Source organism: Brachyhypopomus gauderio, chromosome 18 (genome assembly GCF_052324685.1).
Source record: "Brachyhypopomus gauderio isolate BG-103 chromosome 18, BGAUD_0.2, whole genome shotgun sequence".
NCBI lineage: Eukaryota > Metazoa > Chordata > Actinopteri > Gymnotiformes > Hypopomidae > Brachyhypopomus > Brachyhypopomus gauderio.
Genome location: NC_135228.1, coordinates 11,741,215 through 11,768,867, shown reverse-complemented (window position 1 = coordinate 11,768,867; position 27,653 = coordinate 11,741,215). Strand labels below are relative to the sequence as shown.

At 45.0% G+C, this 27,653-nt stretch overlaps 2 protein-coding genes across 2 annotated transcripts in view; both read left to right on the top strand.

Moving 5' to 3' along the window:
* Positions 1-353: 353 nt before the first annotated feature.
* rnf145b (ring finger protein 145b) lies at positions 354-14,523 on the top strand. Its single transcript, XM_076979714.1, has 11 exons — positions 354-530; positions 1,712-1,907; positions 8,118-8,226; positions 8,338-8,429; positions 9,854-10,089; positions 10,255-10,430; positions 10,572-10,712; positions 10,893-11,075; positions 11,232-11,379; positions 11,559-11,915; positions 12,036-14,523. The coding sequence occupies exons 2-11, from the start codon at positions 1,724-1,726 to the stop codon at positions 12,456-12,458; spliced, it is 2,049 nt and encodes a 682-aa protein (XP_076835829.1). The 5' UTR covers positions 354-530; positions 1,712-1,723; the 3' UTR covers positions 12,459-14,523.
* A 3,680-nt stretch (positions 14,524-18,203) lies between these two features.
* The window catches only part of ebf1b (EBF transcription factor 1b), a 97,847-nt gene continuing 88,397 nt past the window's right edge, over positions 18,204-27,653 (top strand). The window contains 4 exon segments of the mRNA XM_076979658.1: positions 18,204-18,925; positions 19,387-19,543; positions 20,414-20,477; positions 21,672-21,727. Of these exon segments, the coding sequence (XP_076835773.1) occupies positions 18,792-18,925; positions 19,387-19,543; positions 20,414-20,477; positions 21,672-21,727 (411 nt within the window). The 5' untranslated portion in view covers positions 18,204-18,791.

Genomic DNA, 27,653 nt, shown 5'->3' with positions numbered 1-27,653 from the left:
TGCCCAAGTCAAAAGACAGTCTTGGGACAAGGCTTTTGGTCTAAATCAGATTTACTAGACGAAAAAGACGAAAATTGTAACATTGTGGTAGAAGACAGAAGACGGTACATAATCACAAGTTGGTTGGAGAGTGTAAACAGCAGGTAGTAGTTCATTATCTCTCTCTATCTCTCTCTCTCATTGAAAGAGACTTTACTGCAACATCCAGTTTGACTACAAGTCTTCCCTCTCCTGTGATCGGTCTCAGGAGCTGATCCTAGCTCATATTATGTAACGTTATATTTCTATGGCCCTCTAGCGACTTTCGTTAACGCAGCGTTTAACGTTCCTCTGGACGCGCATGCGCAGAGCGCACGCATTCTTGTAATGGCTGCCAGATGGTGTGAGTGAGGACCTCGTATCTCGTCGCCTCCTGGTAAAACTTTGGTCACGTCAGACCGATGACCTGATAACTGAATTAAAATGCTATATATCCGAACAGAGGAGTGTAGCAAGACTGGACTGAGCAGTGTTAAATAAAGTGAAGTCATGTGAGTATTAATATTGTCAGTAGAGGGGGCGTTTTTTTATGATGAGCGGGACGTCTAGCTTTTAGCCGAACATGCTAACCAGCGCTAGCTGCGTAACGACAGCGGTGGTGGGAATGTTAAGTGGCTAGCGTTCAGCTTTGGATGGAGCACAGACGGAAAAGAAGTTCAGACCCCTTCACTATACTTAACGTATTATATTAACCTGTTTTATTACAACAGTATGATTTATTATATAACAGTTGCGTTAGATAACGGCGAGGTGCTCGGACAGCTAACAGGCTAACAGGCTAGCTGTTTGAACACTGTGGCTCTATGCAGCTTCATCATTAAACTGAGGCTCGACCCAGCCTTGGAGAGCTGAGGCGTTATTTAACAAGTTATTTAACTTGTAGTCAAAAGTTCTCCTTTGTTTTAATAAGCAACTAGATATAAACACATTATTAACAAGAGATAAGCTGGCTGGTTTATTAAGTTAGACAAGTTAAACCCGAGTTTAACAAAGACATGGCGCTTGGATAAACACCTGTTAGATCCTTGTCCCGAGGAGAAGAGAGAACTGGATTTCATTTTTGTTACTTTGGGGGGGTTGGCGAGTTAATAACTTAAAGCATTGCTTTTTTTCTGAAAAAGAAAACAGGTTTATCAGTTGAAGTGTGGGTAGCTTAGTTGGTTTGAATATGTATGGTTTTATATTTAGCAAAACGACTGGAGAATTCACTTGCATACAAGGACAGAACTATTTTTACTCCGGAGTGTTGTGGTATAGCTAGGTTACACTATGTAGGCCTGGTTAGGGTTAAATTCTGAGTTTAGGGGGCATGTTATAGCCTTTATTTTTCATTATACTGTAATATGGGAACGGCTCATGCATAGACTTGCCCCTTATCTCAGTGACCCATCTGAAGGTACGCTCCAGTGGTGTGCATAGTTCAGACCTACACACCTCTTCTTCGCAAGATTGTGTCCATGAATACTTTTTAACATTCAAGCCCTTCCTAGGGTTAACGCAATTAAAACTCTTTTAGGCCCATCCAAACGATGTGTCCTCCTCTCTCGTACAAGCTCATCTGTTTCTGCCGTTAAAATGATGAAGACAACTCTTCCTGCTTAGTTACATTTTTGAGTTGAGAATTTAATCTGCCCGTGTCTGTCTTCCCTCCATAATCCGCCATTGACGGCAGCTCCCTGTGGCCATGGCTGTGAGGGCGCGGGTGGAGGCCGTGCTGAACGTGGGTCTCCGTGTGCCCAGCATCATGCTGCTGGAGGTGCTGTACCGATGGGACGTCAGCTCCTTCTTCCAGAAGATCCAGAGGAGCAGCCTCAATAACAACCCCCTCTTCCAGTACAAGTACCTGGCCCTCTACCTGCACTATGTGGGTACGTTACCCTGAGTTCACCATGGGCCATGATGCTCATGGCTGGCTGGTATTCGCTGGCTGGGTTGCTTTCAAATGTCTTGGTTGGTCTGGCTGGTTTATGTGGGTTCTTTGAATTTGAAGGCAATCAAAGCACACTGAACATTAAACACGGTTAAATGGACTGAGAAATGAGGCACAAATGAAGCGAACCCTAGGTATGTTTATGAAACATTTCTTATCAGGCTTTGGCAGAGATTTAAGTATGCCAGCCATGAGATACAGACCTCTGCCCATTAGCTTTTAATATCTAAAGCGCTGACTGGTCTCCAAGCATCTCTCAGCTACTAACAGGTTTAGTAATGCACTTTGATGGCTTGTTAAATAAGTTAAAAGTTTTGATGGCCATGGTGAAATGTCTTGAATAAAGGTGAGTAGCTGTGAAGGATTATGGTAAAAAATTACATTGTTCTTAGGTTTTGATAATAGTAGGTAGTTTGGATGTATGTGGACATCGGTAGTGGTTTTTGTGTCTCTCTGCTGGCTCATGCCCTGCCATAATAGCTTGATGGAAATGCCTTGTCAGGTATGTGTGTGTTTTTTTTTGTTTGAAGTTTCTCATAGTTTTTATCTTTGCTCCTCAAGGACTGAATTTGTTCTACTGTCCAGGTTGGAAGAACATCAAAAAGTTCTCCCAATAGATTATTTTCCAGTGCGTTGAAAAAGTTCAAATGTATTGGCCCATAACCCCCAGGTGTAGGTCTCTCTAGTGGAGATGGTGCTTCACCGAGCAGAAAGACCTAGAGTAGTGCGTGGTTCCAAGTGTGTGTGTTCAGAAGCTGCGCTCCTGTGAGGGGTGGGTGGGTGGGTGGGTGGGTGGTGGTGTGTGTGGGTGGGTGGGTGGGTGGGTGGGGGTGTGTGTGTGCTCTCTGCACTTAAGCAAGCCATGGTAAGTCTCCCAGAAACAGAAGCTAGACAGGAAGATGTGCACATGCACGTAGTCACATAGTGAATAGTGAAAGGCCAGTTCTCTGCTGTGTTGTGCAGTTGTTAAGCATCACTTTTATGTTTGCTAAGTGGGTTGTGTGGGTGTCTTCGTTTAAAAATAAAAAAACACACAGACTTGCTGACAGTTCACGAGTGCTTTGAGGTTGAATGACTCGTATCTTCTGTCTCCATTTATATGGTGTGACCTACAGAACTGCAAAGTGTTTCTCATTTTAACCAGCTGTCATAAGTTGTAGTGCATGTCTTTTTGAGCAACATGCTTCACATGTTCTCTGATGAAGAGTTTGTCAAACATCCATCCCGGTTGTTTTTATTTTATTTTTTGCACATAGCCTTATCAGGTGTTTGCCAGTATTTTTTTAGCCATTTCTTGAATCGCATTTCCATCTATACAATCTCAGTATGTCAGAAACAGAATCGCCTTTATTGTCAATGTAATTTGCATTACGATGAAATTTGCTTCTACTCCAAGGTGCTTGTTGGACAATAAATACACACAATACAGACAATAAATACACTCAATGACATAAAATGATCCAAATATACAACTGGTTCAGTGGAATGCTTACGTGATATGTTGGATATTGCACAAGCTATTTACATTGTTATTTTTACATATATTGCACGTGGGAAGTATCTTACATGGGTTGTATTGCACATGGATTGGGAATTTACATATTGTTATTTACATGTTGAATTTAGTGCAGTGATGGCTCTAGGGTAAAAGCTGTCCCTGAGCCTACTTGTGTGAGATTTGTGCAACCTGTACCGTCTGCCTGAGGGTAACAGGTTAAACAGGTGATTGCTGGGGTGGGATGAGTCCTTGGTGATGCTGATCGCCCTTCTGAAGTAGCGAGAGGTGGCAATGTCCCCCTCCAAATCTAGCCTTTGCATTGCAAGTTGGGAAAGTTGTCCTTTGATGGTCATCTCAAGCCAGTCTGTCTCACCCAGACCACAGTTCAGACCGTCATATCAGAAACGATCATCTACGAGAACATTTTCTAAGAGACACTTGGGCATCATTTGAACATTTGCAAAAGATGGATTTGATTAGTGATGTCCAAGTGGGTTCCTTTCTCATTACTGTGATTCCTGCCAAGTTGTTGGCTAGAGAGCAATTCGTTTGAATCAATATTGAACGCCCCTTCCTCCTCCTGCCGTTGCTGTCTTGCCTCTTCTGTCGTGTTCCTGTCTTAATGAGTCAAGTTCAGACAGTTCTTCAGTCAATCCATTCAACTCTCAAGCAGGTTCAAACAAAATCACGCCATAACCTCATATTGTTGAACTCGTGTTTGTAACTGACCATTTTGAACCCAAAACTGGGTTGCAGGTGCTGGATAGGCAGTGATCTTTTTGGCAGTGAGGTATAGAGGCCAGGCTCCCCTCTCCACTGAGAGAAACCTCGATCCCCACGAGGCAGCATAGTTCAGAGGTAAACACTCCGGCATCCTCCAAGCACATCAACCCGCCGCACATCACTCCATCCCACAGGGCCATTTCCAGTTAGCCACTGAGTTAGCCCTAGTCTGGGCAGCCCTCTGAGGCCATGAAGCTTGTCCCGCACGCTCCGTGTAAAAGCTGACCAGGGCTGGATGATGATTTTGAGTCACTGATGTCCCTGCTGAGTGGAGCCGTGATTTGCTGCTATTATCACACAGTTCTTTAATTATTAGACCCTGTCATAAGTCCTGTTCTTATTGCATAATTCTGCTTTGAAACCCTTTGTTACGCAGTCTCAGACATCCAGACTAGTTATTTTAGTCTCCCTGATAGTGCTCATGAATTACAAATGAATATAGAATTAAATCCTGCAATAAATGCACATTCTCGCTGTTATCTCAATATAATTAAAGTATTGAAGAGTTGCCCAGTTTCACAGCCCCAGCTGTTTTTAATCACTGAAGCAAGCACAAATTTTTTGAGTTTTTTACCTTTAATTTGCGCAGCGGCACTTCGTATCTTCTGCCAGAGGCCTGAGGCAGGTCCCGGCACTGAAGGTCATGGCATGAGTCCGCCTCTATTTACTGGGCTCCTCTGACCAAAGTGCATCCATAGATGTACTAGAGAGACTTTTATTCTTTTTTTCCCCCCTATGACTTTCATTGCAGTGTTTACTATGAAGTAATGAGATTTGACCTGCACGGTAAGACATGTCTTACCATGTCTGACTGTAACCCATAACAAATAACATAACGTGTTGCACTCTGAGCCTTCTTAAAAAAAATACAGCTGTAAACTAGGACAGATTCTGAACATGGATTTTCCATATGAATGAATTAGCAGTATGGACACTGGCATGTAGGAATGTACCAGGTGAATGGGAGTGCTGTGGCTGATTGCCTGACTGTAATCACCTTCTGCCTATGGGTCAAACGCTATTCTACATTTCATTCTACTCACACTCGCAATTGCCCACCAGTTGTACACGAATCTTAATACCGAAACTTTAATATAAGAGTATCATATTACTACTGCAGTTTCAGGTATGTTGGCGTCGTCACTGCCTCAACGTGAGAATGTTGCGGTGAAGAGTTTTGTGTTTGCATAGACTGCCAGGGAGTGTTGATGAAGAAGAACCACTTCTGAGGATACTTCTCTCCACTAGCTCCAGCACGCACTAGCCGCCCAGTTGAAGGATCATCTAACTTCGAACAGCCTACTGGAACATTTTCAGCCAGACTTCGCAGCCGAGCTCAGCATCGAAACCGCTCCGGTTCGGGTTACTAACGAGTTGTCGGTCGCGGCCGACTCTGGCCCGCTAAATTTACTGGTTCTTACAGATGCCTTCGCTGCATGTGACACGGTCTGTCACAATATTATGCGTTTGGAGCCGGATGATCTGATTGGCGTCTCCACTTACACGGTTCCGGACATGTCTGACATGGATAGCAGTTTGTTCGTTTTGTTACGCACAGGTTTGGTCCTTCCTACTTCTTCCATGGAGATGCCCAGGGATCGATCCTCAGCTCTTCGCTTTTAGCATACGCCTGCTTCCGCTCAGCGGGACGCTTGGAGTACGTCCAGTCGCAGTGTCTCCACACCTCGGCTGCCAGGGGTTTCATCCACACCAGGCCAGGGGAACATAAAATATCTAAAATAATTCCTGTGGATTTTAAATGCAAGCGGGATCTGATACCTCCTCACCTTTCTGCTCTCCTGCACATGTTCCCTTCGGTCCTTTGATACGCGTCTGCTTTAGATCCGCACTGTCAAAATATCGTCATTCCAACGACTGAAAACCTGTCTCCTCCAGGTTGCTCATCCTGCTCTGACCGAATATCTTTTCACTATATACAAAATGTATTCTACCCCCAATCATTGTTTTTAAACTTCATTTTTAATTTAAATGATTGTTGTCATGGTTCTTGAATTGTAAATATATGCAATATGTATTTTTTTCTTTTTGTATTGCTTGTAAATATGATATTCCACATGAGTAACTGTAGTGCATTAAGAGATGTGGTGAAGGCACTTTTTTGTGCATTTGTTCTCTCTCTCTTGTTGTATAAGAGAAATAGTACAAAAGGTCTTATTATATTCGCAAATACTTTTCACAGTAAATGGAGCTGTAGTGTATTTTTGACCTGATCCTAGGTGTGGGATTACCTTCAGGGATGGAGGACAAATATTTGCTCACTTTGCGAAATTGCAGTACATCAGGTTTTGAGGTGCATACTGAGATATTTGAGAAACAAAAAGTATCTTCCCAAATGGAACTAATTGCTACTCAAAGCGAGACTTTGAACAATGCATGTTGTGATGGTTATATGAGGAACCGGGCATGTTGAAACCCAGACAAAGCGATGACCTCACATGGTTAAAGATCAGAACGTTTTACTCCGTCCATGATCGTTGCCTCATGTGAGCACCGTGACGCAGATCGACGCCTCCACAATCCTCCTCTTGAATGGCTGAAATTGTGATTTGACTAATGGGTCATTTGCATATTGCAGCCTTTTGCAATATCAACGTTGCCAAAGCCAATACTGCGGTAGAGCTAAAAAACATAATATTGCACAACCCTTGCAGTCCATATGCCAGTGTACACACCAGGCTCGGTCATCAGACGCTGAAATAACATGCTGGTGGTCTGTAGAAGCACGACCACAACCAGCCCCTCACTGCAGGTCACGGAGCAGCAGGATCCCCTGATTAAATTGTCATTCAAGTGCCCGGGATATTGGCACCAGGGTTTCCCTGAGCTCAGCAGCAGTCAGCGGGGTGAAATACACTCCTAACATTTAGACGCTTGTCTCCTTTTACTTATGACCCCGCATGCATTTAAACGCATTTCAACTTTTTCAACCTAAAGACGCCTACTTGGACTTGATCATTTACCAGAGCTGAATCACTACTTTCGATTATATTCCGGTCTTGTAGGTAAAAAAAAAAAACGGCCAGACCATTTTGAGTTTCATGAATACCAATTCCCAAGGCAAAAAAGCAGGTCTAGCTGTCTCAAACCGGTCTCAGTTCATTTCTGTCTTTTATCCCGGACTCTCACACCCGACTGCTTTCAGTTGTCTCGCTGGAAGTTCTTTTGCTGGTGCATTTCAGGCTGTCCACAGGATACTTCAGTCTCAGTTGGCCTTAGTCTCCTTCAGATTTGGCCAGGTTTCTCACGCTGACGCAGCTTTCTCAACGCCACCGGACTTTCCACAGCGATAAAAAAAAAAAAAACGTAGGCAAAGCCTTCATATTAAACTAACATAAATCCTCACCATCTCCAGTCACAGATTTATGGACCCCTGCAGCGGAGGTGCAGCGAGACACTTTAGGTGTCCTGCTGGCTCGGCCTGTGGGGGGAAATAGTCATTTGCTGTAGGCAGGATTATATCCTTAAACCTGTTTGTTTGAATAAACATCTCATGACATAAGTGTTGGCCGGCTTCACTTCTCAGTTCCGCCTTGCCCTCCTTAGCATTCAGGGTTGGTTTGGGCTGCTGGATTCACTCTGCTCTTGGTCTAAAACATTATGCACGTAATCCTTGTATAACATAGATTAAGTCTTTTCAGGTAATAATCCTCAGTTACGGTCCGTTATCTCAAGACTATGCTTTCTGGATTTCAGTGAGAGTTTATTTATTTAATAAACACTTTTATAAAGTTAAACACCAGCGCTAACCTTTGAGGACCGCTTCATAAATGGGTTGGGCGGGGCTAAGTCTAACCCCGCCCCTGCTAGGTTGGCCAACGTGTATGAGTTTGTCGTCTCTCTCCTCAGGTTACATCCTGAGCCTGGTGCTGCTGACGTTGCCGCGACAACACCTGGTCCGCCTGTACCTGTACGTGCTCACCGCCCTGCTGCTCTTCGCTGGTCACCAGCTCTCCAGGTGTGGAAACGCCCCTCACACACTCGCACACACACCCCGGCCCACGTGTATTTAATTCATTTCTGCCTCTGAGTCCTAGAGTTAATGTCATTAATTTATCCTCCACAACAGGGATTATGTTCGTAGTGAGCTGGACTCTGGCTACGAAGGACCCCTCTACCTGGACCCACTCTCCACGAACCGCTTCACCACAGCCCTCCTTGGTAAGCCCCGCCCATTCTTACTCACACCACCACCCTCCTCAGTAAGCCCCGCCCACTCAGCACTGTCTCCCCCCCAGCAACCCCCTCCCACTCTTACTCACACCACCAACACTCCTCGGTAAGCCCTGCCCACCACCCAGACGGCGTCCCTAAACAGAGAGCTCACAGTCACGCGGTTTCAGCGTTCCCACAGTCCGTATTATCACGGCCCTCTGAGCAGCCTTTGCTGCGCTCACGTATTCAGGCTTCTGCCGTTCAGCAGGGCGGGGCCACAGAGCAACAGGGATCAAGTGACTGAAACTCACTTCTTACTGCTGGCTGAAAAAAAAGCTCACCCCTGAAGCCCCACAAAAAAAAAAAAAAACTAGGTCCTATCAGTCAACTTCCATGCCTTCTTAACAGAAAGCACGCACCCGGGACTTCTGGGAAGTGGGCGTGTTTCTCCCGCTCACGTGTAGGAGTTTGTGGCAATCCGGTTAGGAGCAGCAGCCCCACGGCTGTTCGGTTGAGCCCCCGGGCTGGCCAGAGTCACGCCCGCTATTTTATTAGTTTATTGGAACAAGAGGCCAGTGTGGGGCGAGCGGCGTGGAGCGTAGAACAGGGCCGTGTATTTCTCCTTCTCATATTGAGGGCTGGGAGGTTTGAAGAAAAACTGCAATGCCGTCGCATTAACATAGAAGGCCGACCGAAGGCATAACCCAGATCGAAATGATAACGAATGCAGAAGTGAATTCTTCCCAGCGTGCTGAATTTATTGAGAGGGGCTAACCATAAATTACGTGCTATTCTGGCTGCAAACTTTCCCAGGAAATGAACCTTTTGATACTCCTGTTCTCAGGGACCGATTAACCGTTCGTCATGTGATCTCTGTTGGCTCGGTCCAGTCTAGTGAATCTCACATCTGCTTATTACATGCAGAACTCTGGCCTGAAAGACCTCAAAGCTCATGTTCCTGTTATTGAGATGATGTGTGTGAATGGGGGTTTGGCGTTTTCTCTCATAACAGGAGTCTCTCCGCTTTACCATGTCTCTCTCTTCCTGGTGGGTAAATGGTTTTGTTATCGTGTCCTTTTGTAAAGAAGCAGCTTGCCACAGAAAACCAAGAGAGACTTTACACTAGTGTTTCATGATGAGTGCACTAATGGAAAATGACTGGGCCTTGATTATACAGTACAGGGCTGGCTTAGTGGAGTGTGTTTGACTTGTGTTAAATCATTATTATAATATTTCCATAGCTGGAAAAGTAGAAGAAATGGAAAAACATTGGGCATTTGTGTGTGTGTGTGTGTGTGTGTGTGTGTGTGTGTGTGTGTGTGTGTGTGTGTGTGTGTGTGTGTGTGTGTGTGTGTGTGTGTGTGTGTGTGTGTGTGTGTGTGTGTGTGTGTGTGTGTGTGTGTGTGTGTGTGTGTTTGTCCCCTCTCCAGGTCAGCTGGTGGTCTGTACACTTTGCTCATGCGTTATGCAGACCAAGCAGATTTGGCTGTTCTCCGCTCACCTGCTCCCCCTGGTGGCCAGGCTGTGCCTCGTCCCCCTGGAGACCATCGTGTTCATCAACCGCTTCGCCATGATCTTCACTGGCCTGGAGGTGCTCTACTTCCTGGCCTCCAACCTACTGGTGCCCTACAACCTGGCCAAGACGGCATACAGAGAGCTCGCACAGGTACGCCACGTACAGACCCGTGTTACCCCGGCTCGTCTTTCTGTTGAGTTAACCGAAGCTTTAGCGGGCACCATCTGGAGGGATCTGTGCAGACGGTTCTGGCATCTGACGACGAGAAGCCTGCGTTCTGTCGCCCCCTCATTCCTGCCCCCGTGTGCCCCACAGGTGGTGGAGGTGTATGGGCTGCTGGCTCTGGCCATGTCTCTGTGGAACCAGCTGGTTCTGCCCGTGCTCTTCATGTGCTTCTGGCTGGTGCTGTTCGCCCTGCAGATCTACACCTACTTCAGCACCCGCGACCAGCCACCCTCACGCGAGAGGCTGCTCTTCCTCTTCCTCACCAGGTGGGGGGCGCCGGCCGCACGCGCCCTAAAGACATCAGCAGCAGTGATGCAGCGTTGGGTTGTTAACGTGTGTGTGTGTGTGTGTGTGTGTGTGTGTGTGTGTGTGTGTGTGTGTGTGTGTGTGTGTGTGTGTGTCTGCAGCATTGCCGAGTGCTGTTGTACTCCTTACTCACTGTTGGGGCTGGTCTTCACGGTGTCGTTCGTGGCGCTGGGCGTCCTCACTCTCTGCAAGTTCTACCTACAAGGCTACAGGGCCTTCATGAATGACAACACCATGCACAGGTGCGCCTCCCCTGCTCCAAACTAGCCCAGAGTTACACAGCAAGCCCAGAGTTGGACGTAAAGTGCCCAGAATTAGACGTCTGAGGAGAGTTCTGCCGGGCCCTCACACACCCGTTCTGTGTGGAGATGTTCCTTCATTGTATGTTGCTGAGTTTCTCTCCCCCTCTCCTCTCCTGTCAGGGGAATGACGGAGGGCATCACCCTGCTCATCCTCTCCGTGCAGACGGGCCTGATCGAGCTGCAGGTCATCCACCGGGCCTTCCTCCTCAGCATCATCCTCTTCATCGTGGTGGCCTCCATCCTGCAGTCCATGCTGGAGATCGCCGACCCCATAGTGCTGGCACTGGGGGCGTCCAGGGACAAGTAGGACCCCCTTGTACACTCCCTTAGATCAGTAGCCCTGCACGCCGGGGCAGTCGCAAACACACAGAGAGCTACAGACGACCTTGGCCCAAGGGGAACGTCTCGCTCTGATCAGATCAAGGGCGTTTGAATCAGTGCGTTCCTCCTGTGTTGTAGGAGTCTGTGGAAACACTTCCGAGCGGTCAGCCTGTGTTTGTTCCTGCTGGTCTTCCCCGCCTACATGGCCTACATGATCTGCCAGTTCTTCCACATGGACTTCTGGCTCCTCATCATCATCTCGTCCAGCATTCTGACCTCGCTGCAGGTGAGAGGTCAAACACACACACACACAGTCCTTACGCAAAAGTTAGAATATATCAGTACAACTCCAGATGAGTTTTTAACAGTTCAGTAGCTCGGGCCAATCACGAACACCTCTGATGGGCGTTCCCTTTTACCCAGAGTGCACCTTGCTCTCACGCACCTGCTCCGCCCTCCCCGCAGGTCCTGGGCACGCTTCTGATATACGTGCTCTTCATGGTGGAGGAGCTGCGCAAGGCTCCGGTGGAGAACATGGACGAGGTGATCTACTACGTCAACGGCACCTACCGCCTGCTGGAGTTCATGGTGGCGCTGTGCGTGGTGGCCTACGGCGTGTCGGAGACGCTCTTCGGCGAGTGGACGGTGATGGGCTCCACCATCATCCTGGCGCACGCCTACTACAACGTGTGGCTGCGCGCCCAGCTGGGCTGGCAGAGCTTCCTGCTACGCCGAGACGCCGTGCACAAGATCCAGAGCCTGCCCACCGCCTCCGCCCAGCAGCTGCAGCTGCACAACGACATCTGCGCCATCTGCTACCAGGCAGGCCCCCCCCCCCCCCCCCCCCTCCATGTGTGTGTGTGTGTGTGTGTGTGTGTGTGTGTTTACAGGTTAGTCAAGTTCGTCCCGTTGTTCACCAACTCCCTGTTTCCGTGTGTGCAGGACATGAAGTCGGCGGTCATCACGCCCTGCGGTCACTTCTTCCACGCCGCCTGCCTAAAGAAGTGGCTCTACGTGCAGGAGACCTGCCCCCTCTGCCACGGCCAGCTCAAGAGCCAGTCGCAACCCAGCAACGCTGCCGCTCCGCCCACCCCCGATGCCCCGCCGGCCAATCAGAACCTCCCGGAGGCGGAACTGGGAGACGCGCAAAGGGAGCCGGACCCAGAGGAGGGCGCCCAAGCTGACAACGCCCCGGATGACGAGAGCCAATCCAGTCCTCGGAGCTCGTCTGAGCCAGAGCTTGAAGGACAGCCAGGGGAGAAAGCTCCAGAAGAACCCGATGAATGTGATTTACCAGTGGGTGAAGAAAACAGAGAAGGCCCTGTTGGAAGCCCAGATCATCAAGACGCTCCAGGCTCTGATTGAAGCCCTCCTTCCTCCTAAGCAGAGCTGTGCTCAGTGGTGACTGTGGGCAGTCCCTCTGTAATGCTGCCAGTACTGGGGTTTGCGCTCGTACTGGAGGTTCACGGTCAAACTGGTCACACGCACGCAGCCTCACTCTCCTCCCCGTCTATGTGACCCGCATCACAGCCACGTCCCAGCTGTCGTAGACCCGTTCACCTGCAGGTCTGCCGGAGAATTACTGCTTCATAGTTTTGAGTTCAATCGCACGTGTGATGACAGCAAGCACATTTTTAATATGCCATTTTGACCCAAAACTAAGATTTAATACCACTTAATAGTGGTTTTTATGTGAATTTTTCTTATTCTTTTCTTTTTTTAAGGGTACACCATTTACTTCTGTGAGCAACAAAGTGTTTAAGTGGTCCTGAATTTTCTGTTGCACTACCGATGAGTCAAAGTAATTTCCTGAATGTTCTAAACCAGAGTTGAGGATTGTTGCGTTTCACAACATACTAATTAAGGTTTCCACTCCACTGCGCTTTCTTCCCATCACGTGATTGTAGCACATTCTGGTGTGTCCAAACACTTGGTAATGGAGATTTGTAATAATTGTTTCTATAGTTTTTTTTAGAGGTCCAGTACTAACACAGAATCCAGTCAGTCGTAACACACACGCCAGCTTTCGTTTCCACTCTCTTTGCTATCAAAACCTGCACCTCCCTTCCACAAACACCGCACGAGTTCGTCCATTTCATTCCTCCAGCAGTGAGGGCTTCTGGGTAGTCTTGGAGAAGCCTCAGTGTTACTCTAGCGGCTGTGAGTCAGGCCGGAGTCTTTCCTGCCGACTGTGAGGAACTTTCAGCTTCTCGTGTCTGCATAATCACATCTTTTTAAAAATATACATTCATGCTCGATTCTTTATTGCTCATATGGCAGAATTATTGTGGGGAAGTAGGAGGAGCTGTTCTAGATCTTGATTTAGTTCTTTATTTTGGGAGGCTGAACTGGAATCTTTTTTGCTCAGCCCCCCCTCCACCCCGTCCCCTCAACATTTTTTCTTTCTCTTTTTTTTTTTTTTTTTTTTTTTGCCTGGCATAAATGTGGTTACATAAGTTTATTCTTCATTTTATTTTTTAAGAAACTTGCATTGATGGTAGACAATCAGTCAAACATTGCATTAAAAATCAAGAATCCCTCCACCGATCTACTAAAAGATGAGTTCTGCCATTTCAGTAGCGTCCTGGATTACCAAAAAAAGACAAGACATGACGGATGCTTCCCCTTACAGGCCTTTATATCCGAGTGCTTCAGTCTGAGGCAAAAAGATTGAGGCTTTAAAACAGGTGCCTGGAGCAGAGTTAGACTTAACACCCACTATCTCGGCATGATGGGGCTGCATTTACACATCCAGCTATCTCTGTCGCCTGCTTTTGCACTGATTATAGCAACGCAATTGCACCCAGCATGAAATCGGGGAGGTGTGATGGAAGTAAAGCCCTGTGTAAATGTATACATATATATGTTCCATTTATATGACTATTTTTTTTCTTTCTCAAACCACGTTTTGATATGCCGAGCAGTGTTCAAGCAGCAGCGTCAATTATGATGTGGCCTTTGGCTTATGAGAACACTTTGGTGCCCTCTATAGGTAGAAGTGGGATTGAGCCCAAAGACACGGAGTTGAATGGAGCTGCTGCGATCTAAGGCGTCTTTGTCATTCTTGACAGTATTAGGTGAGGGGTGTTGACAATGGCGGATATGTAAATGAATACATATACCAGTGTATGATTAAACATGGCGCCCATTGCAACTATTTGTGATGTCTTAGTTTTGCACTTTTTTGAAGGAAATGCAAAAAGTAGGTAGTTTGTGAATTTCTTTTTTTTTTTTTTTTATTCATATATTTCCAACAACAGAAAACTGGAAGTAGGCTGTTTGGGGATGAATTCTTTCGAGCCAGTTTTATGATTCATTAGCCTCTATGTTCTTTACTAAGAATGAGAAACAGGCTTCTTGGGATTACCACTCCCCCACAGTAGTGTTTTACAATGCTGAATGTCAAAAATAAAGTTTACTGCTAATCTGAGACTCTTTGTACATTTGCACTCTTGCATCTTTGATGACTGTGAGGTTTCCAATGAAGCCACTGTAGGTACGTAGGAGTTGACGTGTCTAGTATTGTCATTTACCAGCATTCTCTGAGCTTTGTTACAAAGCCTGGAGCCGACATGTCTTCAAAACAATTCTCTTTCATAATCACCATCAGGTACTTGTCCTGAGGGCCCTTCATGGATTGAAGACCCCATCAGGTACAAGGCAAAGGATGTTTGTTCAGATCCAATGCACATCCTGGACTTTGCAATTCACTCAGTCACATGTTTTAACAATTCGTTAAAAGAGCATGCTGCTGACCAGCACACGTCCATCAGGTTGTGTTCCTGTAAACGACCCCCAGTTCAATGCACTCGGCAGCATTTAAACAAAGGTGGAAATAATGGAGTAATGAAGACTGGAACTCCTCAGTGTACCTCCTGCCCTATAGCTTCACGTCGCTTTCATGTCAAGTCCTACCATCTCCTCTTTGTCCTCTGTCACTCATTCTTTTACATCACTATTAAAGGTGTGGTCTGCCCTAAGCAATAAGATCAGAGCTCTGAAAAGCAGTTTCGTGGTTGCTTATGGAAAATTACATTGTATATGAAAATGAGCTATTTGGTTATATCTGACGCGTTTACTTCAGGACATACTGAATCTGATGAGCGTGTGACGTTGGAGGAAAAAGTAGAGGATGCAGTGGAATATTGAACATGCCTCCTTATACAAAACCTCATGCAGGGCAACTGTCTTATTCAGAAATATTCAGTAAATCTTTTACATATTCTTTTAAATTTAATACAAATTCATTTCCTCTCCTCTTTCCGTGTAGCAGGTGCCTTAGATTTTGGATTTAAAAAGGTTTATTGCTATGTAGAGCTAGGTAGTTTTAATTTCAACCGCACGATGGCGATGTTGCATTTAATAACTGATCACCTCTGTATGTTGAACCTCCTCGTGTTGAGCGCCACTTCGATGTCTCGATTTCAAAGCTTCAATCTCTCACCAGTCAGTAGATTATTCATAAAAAAGGAATACCGCCAAATGTACCCTATTCTTTTACCTTTCGGGCCTTACGTTCTCGGCAAGAAAATGCACTAGAGATGCACGCGCAGTCGATGTTAATAATTTAGGAGAATTTTTGAATTTTATTTATTATTTGTGCACTTGGTGACTTCTGTATTATGCAGACCCAGTTAGTCCTTTAGCACACCTGAAATGTATTCTTCACAGTGCAATGTGATGACAAGGTTATGTTTCATACATGCTCGGAAACAAAATCATAAATTAGTTCACATTTTTGTTTGCTTTACATGTGAAATATTTCAGAAGCAAGTCTAACGGTAGAGTGTGGTGGGCTACTCATACAGCCTATGCATTAATAATAATAATAATAATAATAATAATAATAATACATGTGTTTATTTCTTTAAGACACACCAAACATTTGTTTCTGTTAGCTGCTGTGTGGAAAGGAACTGTATGTATGGCCTACCAGCAATGGGCGCGCTAAAATAATAATATGTTTAAATGTTCTTTTCGTTTGAGCTCTTCGTAGCCTGGCCTAAGCAATAGGATGAGCTGGCTTTTCTGAGGACATTGGACTTAACCACTTTTCATTCCGTTTTAATCACAGGTTGCATTGTCTTCCAATGTACATAGCTAAGGAGTTAATATTTTGTTGTGTGTGTGTGTGTGTGTGGAGGGGGGTAACCATGGTAATTGAATTGTATGGTCCTTTTATAGTTTCTCTCAGAGTGAGGAGTAAGAGGGAACGCGGCCTATAAATATAGAGGACTTACCCAAGGGGACGGTGCACGCGCCTGCGCCTCTGTCATTCACTGCAACCGCTTGGAAAAACCGATTGGCTACATGAGTGATGCTTTATGCCGTCTGCCCGCGTGCGTTAGTCTGAAACTGTATAACCTCGTTTGACGTTGATTAGTTTTGCGCATATGCATGGCACTATATCAGTGAGAACTGAGGGGCTGTCATTGCACACTTATGATACTAGTTTCTACTGCGAAAACCATCAATTATTTTAAATGTATTTATATAATATTAAAACAATGAAGCTACGATACGAAGAATGTTCAAACGTCTCATATTAAACATTAGGCTTTTTTTCTATAAATTAAAAAATGTAATTTACTGTTAGAAGGTCTGTACAGGCTACATATTGACATCCTGATTCCTTATAGCCTATAACTGATGTTTTAGCAAAGGCGATTCTTAATTAAAACTAATAGCCTCCAACATTTATACCTTGGGGTGCACACATTTATACAACTCTCTAAAAGACAGTAAAGTACAGCAATTCATCTAGCTATTAGTATTACATAATTTAACGTTCTGGCTGAGTTGGACACTGTAATCACTCGGAAATCATTCATATTTTCCACTTTCGTTGTTCTCATCTGCAAAACATAAATTGTTTAGGCATTTTTGCCTAAAACTCCCCGACAAAAAATTGTATCAAATAGACATGGCATATGCCTATTTTCTATGTTACATACTTCGGAATGTATTTCTAATCCACATGAGAGCGCCTTTTTCTGAGAAGTCAACTGTAACACCTTATTTCAAACCTTTCTGTCTGTTGCTGCCTGTGTCTGCGGTTTAATTTACCAACGTATGCTTTCTCTATTTATTTTGACTGTAATCTCACTCAAGGAAAAAACAACCCTTTGCACCTCTAAACCTCTTGCGTTTTAAACCAGTAAACTACTGTAAATATTGTTCTGCGGCATTAAAATCTGTCCAGCTGTCCAGCGCGTAGGTTTCTGGTTATTAATTTGTTTACTAATTAAAATTTGTCTTCAATGGGTTATCCGTACACAAATAACACAAAACAAGACATACAATGTAATGTTTAACATATACATATTTTAAATAAAATATGTAATTGTTAAACATTGCCATATTACATTGTATGTCTTGTTTTGTGTTGTCAAGCGCGTTCTTTGCCGTGTGTACATATTTTAACTATTGCGGAATCTGAATATGACTTGCATGCAAATGTAGATTCAAAGATTTTTTTACTGGGGGGTATCTAATGTGAAGAATTATGTCTATTGCCCCAGTTTTAGGGTAACATCCATAGTTCACCTAACACGGACGACAAATTTATTTGCATTGCTTTCATTGAGAATGTATGTAGAAATGTAGTCAGGGCTGAGTTCATAAACTGAGCCCAATTTAAACCTCACAATTAGCTAAATGTAAGCGGAGCGACTCCTTACAGTAATGGATTGGCAGCACACGGGTTTGTCAAGGCTGGAGATCCAGGATATCAAATGGATCTGCCCTGCTTAACTGAGTGAAACCCATAATATCATGAAGAAGTTGACACACGGACCACCTTCATCTTATGGTTAAACTTATTATATCAACAACTTCGCTTATCTTTAAGTGTTGGCAATGGGCAGATGTCGATAATCGACGGGCGTAATTCTGCAGGTTTTTTTGGGGTTTTTTTGCTGGCATCTCCCTCCAGTCGCTCCTTCTTGGGCGTGTGGTGACTTCTGACAGGCTTTAATCGATAGATGGTGGAGAAGGGACGGCCTGGAATATGTGATGAGGCGTTTGGCGCGGTGGGTGGGCGGAGCCGAGGCTGGTCTCGCCTTTGTTCGGAGGCGGTCCGCCTCTCGCAGCCCCTCCCTCCACCCTTTGGGGTTAGTGTGCTCATGTTTGGCTCCCCGAGATAGTCAAAGAGGAATCCTTTGGGAAGGGACACAAATCACTTCAATTTTAACAACAGAGGCAAAATCGGAATCTGTAGCGACAAGAGTCCCCCACCTTTTGATTTTTTCTTTTCTTTATCATTTAATCTTTCTGACAGAGTAAAAATCTGTGTCGGAAAAAGGGGGGAAAAGCAAAGGCGAGAAAACTTCTTGGAGGATGATGACATTTGATACAGCGCAGCCCGCACGCCGATCCCTCTTGTTTTTTTGAACTAACACAAGAACTCGTCCTGCTAAACCTCCACCGCGGAGAAGACACCTCGGAAGGCTCCGGCGACGTTTCCTTCTCGATATAGTTTTGTGCGAAACCCTCTCCGTCCCCCCTTTTCGTCTTGGTGACACTCGGATTTTGTCCGAACTGTTTGTGCGCGTGTTTTGATCCCGCCGCCGCCGCGCTGTCACCGGGACATCAGAGCGCGAGCTCGTTCTCTCGCGCGCGCATCTCGTCAGAGCGAACGGGACGCGGACACCTGAGAGCACACCCGTACTTACGGGCACCGGGAGACATCGCGTTTTCATGTTTGGGATTCAGGAGAGCATCCAACGGAGTGGGAGTACTTTGAAAGAGGAGCCCCTAGGTGCTGGCATGAACGCAGTCCGGACATGGATGCAAGGTGCCGGGGTGTTGGATGCGAACACGGCCGCCCAGAGGTAAGCCCCGGGCAGCGGCGGTGCCTCCCGGCGCGGTGACTCCCAGAGTGGTCGTGGCAGTAGCCACACTTTTGGAAAATTCTTATCGGATTTTCGACGCCTTGATCTTATAATATCGCGTTTCCTTTCCATTAAAGTCTTTCACGTCACTCGTTGCAACGTTAAATGCAACTAAATTTCCTCCTGACAGCACAGCGTTAAGTTCACTAATAATAATAATAATAATAATAATAATAATAATAATCATTATAATAATAATAATTGTGTAGGTAAGTGCTAAGTATTTGAATTAGAGATAAGTTTTCGCATCGGTTTGTTAAAAGTTAAAGTTAGTCTACATGTCTCATACGCGTGGTGACTGAAAGCGCAGAAGAGTGATGTTAAATGGCTACACCGAGTTTATATCCACTCCACTTCTTGGACGTTCTAACACGAGGTACTGTTTGCCTGTCTGTCTGCAGTGGAGTTGGGCTGGCCCGGGCGCACTTCGAAAAGCAGCCACCCTCAAACCTTCGAAAATCCAACTTCTTTCACTTCGTTTTAGCCCTTTATGACCGACAAGGGCAACCAGTGGAAATTGAGAGAACCTCTTTTGTTGGATTTGTCGAAAAGGAAAAGGTGAGTTTACTGCACTGGAGTCTTTTAAATTCTAATATTATTTTCAACTTTTGCTTCCAGAATTTTGGAAGAACATTCTGCAAGCGCGCAGAATGGAAATGTGTTTTCACCCATAGTGTGGATGTCTAATACAACAGAATCAATAAAATAGCCAATGAAGAACGCCGAAGATCTACATCACTTTAAAATAATACCCATAAATTCTGCTATTTCTGAGGCCATATGTGGAATTATGTGATAAAACATTATTACACACACACACACACACACACACACACACACACACACACACACACACACACACATATATGTATGTGTGTATTAATTATATATATATATATATATATATATATATATATATATATATATATATATATATATATATATATATATATATATACAAACATCAATGACGTCGTTTAACAGTGTTTACTTTATAATTATTATTATTCATAGCAAAATATTTGTTATATTATTTTACTTATCACTGTCAACAGGATTATTGTTGATTGTTTTCTTATAATTCAAGGCATGAAATTTCTGTCGTGACTGAAAAAATCCCTAGTGCAAGTAGCTAATTAAATAGTTTAAATAATTTAAAGAGTTGATTCTACGGGCTGTCACCACCGCAGCAGTAGCACAGCGTTTCGCGCAAGTACAGCGGTGATCTCTGAACTGCAAAAGTACCTTCAAAATTATTATAGCCTATGAAGTCATCAATACATCCACGCTGTAAATAGTGTTTCATGTGATTGACTTAGAAGCGTGTCTGACAAAAATCCTCGTGTTTGTCTAAACCATGATATTTTCATCACTGTTGTAAACCACTATATGTTTTGATATCCTTTGTAACGTTATATTTATGCCCAGGAGACCACTGGAGAAAAGACGAACAATGGAATACATTACAGACTACAACTTCTCTACAGCAACGGTAAGACACTGTTTCACAGGCCTGTCTATTTGCTTCCTCCAGTTTGTGCACTTTACAACGTAGGACGAGGTTAGTTTACAGCAAGTCCAATTTGCATTTCATTGGACAAAAATAACACCGGAAAGCAGGTGCCGTCAGAGCATATAATCTAATCCAGAAGACTGACATTGATTTAGCTGTTTGTCAACGTTAAAATAATTTAATAGAATATGCACTTTGTAAACAATTACGATGAATCAATGATTGACTTACAAACATTAAGTACTTCACACTGCGACGGTCTTTGAGTAATTCAGAATGAAGCCGTCGTAATGTCCTTATTTTCTAAAATTAATTTTGGTCCATTTTGATACATTAATAATTCATTCAGGGTTTAAATCAATTTGCCTACTTGTTTTATCACAATGGGATGTAAATCGTTAATGCACTGTTCTTGAGTGAATCTGAATTGGTCTAAATTTATCATGAGCTCATTAGTTGCGAACTGACAGCCTGTCCATCATCGGCCTAATCATGTGGTCAATTTCCCGGTTACATTCTGTTTGTAACCGCGCATTTAACATCTGGTAAATATAGCTGAGCTAGTGACATACAGAAACGTTATTCTCCGACTTTGTGTGCTGTCTGCCTAATATTTTTAAAATAATTTGAAATTATTGTGCAATCTTTTTTGATAGGAAGCAGAGTGATCTATATCACATTCTTTACAATTGTTAACACACAGGCTCGCTTTTCTATAGGTACACGTTTAAATGCATTCGCTCCGCAAACAAAATCAGTTTGGATGTTTTCAGTGTAAACGACCTGGACATGCAGCATTAAATATCGCCTCTGCGGTTTAAAAATAATGCAGACCTTGATATCGAGATCACTTTTTGCCATATTATGCAGCTGAGCACGGGTGTGTTTCTGTGTGTGTATATGTGTTTAATTATGAAAGTAATATAATTATATATATATATATATATATATATATATATATATATATATATATATATATATATATATATATATATATATATATATATATATAGTTTAATCTTTGTTTAATTACTTTCATTTTTATCAATAACTCGTTATGTTTATGTTTAATCCGATTTATTTACAGTATAGCTTCTACAAAACCATTACTTAAAAAATCGGTGGTTTCACTTTCCCACTTTCCCTCTCCCACGACCATTTTTTCTATTACAGGCATTAGAACAGAACAGGATTTTTACGTCCGGCTAATTGACTCCATGACTAAACAGGTAAGGGTTCTCCTCCAACTGTATCCAACCATCTGCTTAGCATACCAGTGTCAACAGAGGCTAATGCATACATGTCGGGGCGCCGAGCATGTCGCCGGGTTCAAATACATATCTGCGGTACACGTGTGAACGCTGCCGGAGGAAGGGTAGCGCGTGCGTGCGTGAAGCGTGCGCGTGCAGCGTTCCAGGGACAGTGTCACATTTTGATTTGACCCAGTCGGGGCAGCAGGTTTTGTCGGGCTGTTCGATTTTTTATTGTTGGAACTATTATTTTGACACTGAACGAATCGAGATGTTTCTCAGTGGCACCTATGACGTCTGTATATCTGCTCACGTGTATTTTGTAGGTCTAGAACCAGTTGATTTTGTCTCGCGAGATTAGCACGTTCGATTTAGCCCGTTCTCAAATCGTTATGCTCGTTTCAACTTTTCAAGGCAATACATATGCCCACATCGTTGGCACATATACGTATAGACTAGCTTCTCCTTGAGATTTTGAGGTTAATTATAGACCATAGAAACGTTTGTCATAGGCATCTGCCCTAAAAGCTTTGTTCTACTGGCATTCATTGTAGGCTTATGTTGTTAGCCTGGCCTGTTTCTTGTTCACTGAACTGCTGCCAAAGCCTCATTAGACCCCCAGCTGCTGTTTGGGGTCAACTCTGAAGATTCACGTGCAGTGGTTGACACCAAGATAGGATGTGACGGAAGCTGATCCTGGATCAGATCTAATTAGTGCCCCGTGGTCACATTGGTTCATATTATTATTTTATTTTATTGTATTCTACTTAATTTTATTATATTATTTTTATCATCACCATCATCTTTATTGTTATTAGACTTGGTGTTAATTAGTTTTTGACAATGTCTTTTTGCCGTATGTCAAGATGACCTGAACTGTTGAACTCAGTGTGCTGCACATTCACTAAGATACCTGCTCGCACCACTTGCCTTCACTCTATCTATCTATCTATCTATCTATCTATCTATCTATCTATCTATCTATCTATCTATCTGTCTATCTATCTATCTATCTATCTATCTATCTATCTATCTATCTATCTATCTATCTATCTATCTATCTATCTATCTATCTATCTTATCTTCTCACGTGTGCATGCGTTATTGGAGATATCAAAGAACTCCACCAGGGTTAGCTGCCACTTTGCTAGCAGCTCAGTGTCGTGGTTTTTTAACGAACTGTTTTGCTGCACTTTGTGGGAGGACGTGGCACTTTGGTGCTGCCTCTGTTTATTGGTGTCAAGTAAAAAAATATAATAATAATCACTCTGTCACCTCGGCTTCTCCCTCACAAACACTTTGTAGTTGGCTGCTGCAGATCTCAGAATATATTTAGTTCTTGTATTCATTATTTCTTCTCCTCCACCTAATGGTATAGGTGTAATAGAAGTCACCTGTAATAAGATTGCCATGTCCTTTGTTGCCATGATGTCTGGAAGAAAGCTCAGGTTTGCAAGAGAAACACTGCTTAAATGTATGTATCAATTGCCATTCAACCTCATGTACTTTAACCTGGGTACTTCTGTCTCGGGTAGTGGAGTGGGCGTGAAAGTAGTCGAGGAGCGTTGAGTTGCCTGAAAGGTGCTACTCGCTGTCCACCTAGGACAGGTTTCCCAAGTCTCAAGAATGCACTGCTGCTCAGTCAGCACATATCTTTGATTTCCTTGGGTCGAATGAGATTCAGGTCAGTCTACTCAGGCCAGGACCATTCAGAACTCCCCTAGACATGGACCGCACGGACGCACTAGGAACCGCAGGGGCAGCTAATGGTGTCACTCTGCACTGACCCTTAGCACATCAGTCCAGAACCTAAGAGAAACCAGGGCTGCAGAGTTGTGGTGGCCAGGCGACTTTGGCTCGGGGGAGGTGTGGAGCAGTTTGGACTGATCTTCCCCTTTCCTGAGTGCTGTGTTAGCCACAGCACTCCCACAGAGCTGACTTTGGAGCCACTGGAAGAATACATCAAACTTTGTGGGATCAGCATTTACCAGAACGACACTAATCGCACACTTTAAACATTTACGCTAATATATCTATTGCACATGGTGACTGTAACTATATCCCGAACGTGGCATTTACAGCACCAGTTAAGCGAAGACGGAGTACATGTAACTGACACGTGGTGCCAAACCTGTGGTGATTATGAGGACGTTTTTACTCTCGTGGCAGCTCTGGCACTGTCCTTTGGAAATGTGGTTTCTGGAGAATGTTCTTCTGTTATTCTTTTACCTCTATTCGTAATTAGCCATGCATATATGCCATAAACCATGGAAATAAACCATGTGCACTCTGAGTGATCCCAGTCAAGTTAGAGAGTATTGGAGGAACAGATCAGGGTGGGTGGGGGCAGAGAAGAAGGTGGAGGGATAAAGGGAGAGAGAGAGGGGGGGGGGGTAAGGTAGACAAATGAGATAAAGAGAGGGAGATTGGGGTGATAAAGAGAAACAGATAGACAGTAAAGTAGGAGGACAGAGAGAGGGATAGACAGGGTAAGGTAGAGGAATAGTCAAAGACAGAGAGTGAGAGAGACAGAATTAGGAACAGCCAAAGGGTGAAAGCCATTCAGCTGAGTCTGTGATTAGTCACTGTGCTGATGAAGGCACTGCAGACACTCGCGCTGACACTCATGCTTGGCCTCGCCGCCGTTTCTCTCTTCCTTCTCCTTTTTGTCTATTTCATTCTTTCTCTCTGCCTCTTCACTACCTGCTGACCACCAGCGAACTTCTCTCTGCTTTCTCCGCCTGCACACGCATCCTCTTTGCAGTTTTACATCGTCTTTTAGCGGTAGCCGTGTCTTTCCACAACCCCAAACATCTACCTTCCACTATCTCTAATTTAAGCGAAGCCTCTCTCCTGCTCGCTATGGAAACAGCTCTCCCTTTCCTCTTAAATCTCCTCTCACTGGGTTGTTTGCTGTTTCCTGGTTCCTTAAGTTTGATGCCTGTGTTTTTCATGTAGGGTGGGATAGCTGTGTGTGTGTGTGTGTGTGTGTGTGTGTGTGTTTGGGAACCTAGGGGGGAAACGCAGCACCCTTTTTAAAAGTGTAGCACCACGGCCTGGGAAGAGCGTTGGCGGCACTGTGTTGGCACGCTAACACATGATGCTAACCGTGTCGGAAGTGCGCTTCCGCCTATTTATAGGGCCTTGTTTACACGGCTGCGACTCCAGGCGTCACATCAAAGCCGTCGAGGAAAACTCCGGAGAGGATATGAAAATTGAGGATATGAAAACATGAAAGCTGTATTAAAATGCTGCGTGTTTCCTAATGTACCTCCCATTTAGTTTGGCGTGGCGTGGCGCTGGGCCTGAATATTACCCACGTGACGTTAAACCTGCTGCTCATTTCAGAGGGCAGCGTTTTATTCAGCGTCTTTCACTTCAAGGATGGTGTTTTCACACTGGATATAATAGCATCTAGACTTTTGTGTGGATGAAGAAGGCTACATCAAGAATTTCTAAGTCTGTAAGATGACATAATCTATTAATAGACATAATCTATTAATTAAATATGGAGCCATGAACCAACTAAGACTACTAGTGAAACTCACAAAGAATGATAAATATTCTGAAAACACTTCGGATTAGTAATGTAAATGAATCAGCAGGAGTACTGGACAGTCCGCACGGCTATAGCCTATCCCTCATTTCATGACAGACTGTTCTGCTCCGCTACCGTGATTGCGCAATTATTAACGCAATCTTGCGCGCATATTCCATGTGCGCTTCGTTGCATCCGGTCGAATGACAATAGACGTTTTAGCGGCGGATACACCTCCATAAGGAAGGCAGCGCGTGACCGGGAGGCGTGCCGAGACAGCTCCGCGCGGCCGCAGGCTCGGGGTGGGCGGCAGACGGCGATGCATTCAGTGCCCACTTAAGAAGACCTCGTGATTCCCGTGAAGCGCGCGAGAGAGAGCCAGGGAGCGAGTCCCGCAGAGCGAGTCCTGCAGAGCGTGCCAGCCACAGTGCCGGCTGCAGCCCTATCGTTTTCAGGGCCTTTTGTGTAGTGTAAAGTACACCTGAAAGACCTCAAACAATGCGTCAATTGTACACCATTGTAAGCCAACATATCAGTTGACAACTAGGACGATCCCACCATCCAGCAGCTCTATTTAAAGTAGACGTAAAGATTCTGTTGCTGTTTTTCACTGGTGTTTTATTATTGTTAATACTATCATAGTTATTATTAGCGCGCCCAATGAAGCGCTGCGGTGCTCGGTAAGGCGTCTCGTCCTTGTAGAGTATTTAGCGACTGCGTGGAAGCAGGAGAGATTTGCGACCAGCCTGCACGCCACTAAACGACATCCGCCAGTCCTAGCAAGGTGACGCGCTTGGCGAGCGATGCACCGGTTGGAGCGGAATGCCAACCTCGATCTTCAGCTTTGGATGGGTGTGTGTGTGTTTGTTGGGGAAGGGGGGTTGGGGGGGTGTTTGGGAGAGGGGCGATTTGGAGGAGGGGCGGGGGGTGCAAGTAGCTTTGCCAGTCTTTGCCAGTTTTTTTTTCTCTTAATTTTTTTTCCTGAGCCGGGGGAGGGGTGAGAGCACAACCATGAAGATTCGAGAGAATATTGGTGGGCCGTGCCAGATGGTGCCTCTGTGCTCCAGTCTGGCATCCCAACTGCTCCCCCCCCCACCCACCCCCACCTCCTCCAGCTCTGCTGCCCACCGTCCATACCCCCACCCCCCTCTCCCACTCCACCTCACACACCCCCCCACCGATTGTTTGGCACGTTACACACTAGACTAGGTAGGCTGCCAGCGAACACACGCGTCACTCCGCCTCACACCAAGCGACCCTCGCACTCACGACTCTCGAATGGGAAAAATATCATAATCAAAACAAGAGAAGGATAAACGGGGCCGAAGCGTTAGGTAGAAAAGGAGTGCGATAGAGAGAGAAGGAGAGTGAGACGGAGGGTTGGAAGGTGTGACAGAGATAGAGAGAGTGGATTGAGACGGAGAGAGAATCAGGACAGAAAGACAAGTGCTTTTCAGCTTTGCTCAAACACGGGGAAGTATGAGTCATGAATTTTTAAGGCCTGAGAATGAAGGGTGGAGATACAGCGACACGAAGGCAGGAAAAAGATGACATTTCCTTTCCGAGTCTCTTGTTGTTGCCCTAGAAGGCATCTCATCCTAGTTCTCTGAAAAAAAGAGAACAAGAACACCATCACGTCCGTGTTCCAGATTTAGCCGTCATGTGTTGGTTATCATTCGCAGGTTCCCAATAAATATTCGCATCATAATTTAAATCTCTTACAAACGATGACACAGTGAGTGCCGAGTCGACTCCTCCAGCAGATCCCTTCTCCTATTAAATCTGCAACAGGTGTTTTGCAGTCTTGCAGACCACTTGCAGAGCACTTTCAGAGCCTGGTTCCTCTTAGAATTCAGGCCTTGGCCACATGTGTCCCCTTTCCCGCTATCCTGTAACTGTCAGACCTTGTCAGGAAAACATGAGGTACCAGACACGCTTGAAAGGAAGCAGTTTAATGACTGCTTCTGAAACTGGTTCTTTCCATGGCAACATTTTCCTCACGTGGACCGCGACCTCCAGGGCAGGGCTGGGCCGCAGCCTCCGAACGGGCTGTTTCTGTCGGAGTGGTCCTGCTGGGGTTCCCGTTGTACTGCTCGAAAAACGTCCCGAATCGTAGGACAGTTTGGGCGCTCTATGGGCCTACAGTGCAGGATTGTGCCCGGCAGTTGTGAGAATCTGCTTTCTTGAGGTCCAGAAAGTACGGGACGGGCAGGGACCGACTTATTTTTCGTGTAGATTGGTGCGTTTGAGACTGTACGACTTGGATTGACAACTAGCCTCGGAAGATGTTTAAGCCAATGCCGAATCACAGAGTCACAGAAAGGGCTTAACAAATTCCTTTCCTCCAGGATCGTGAAAAAAAAAAAA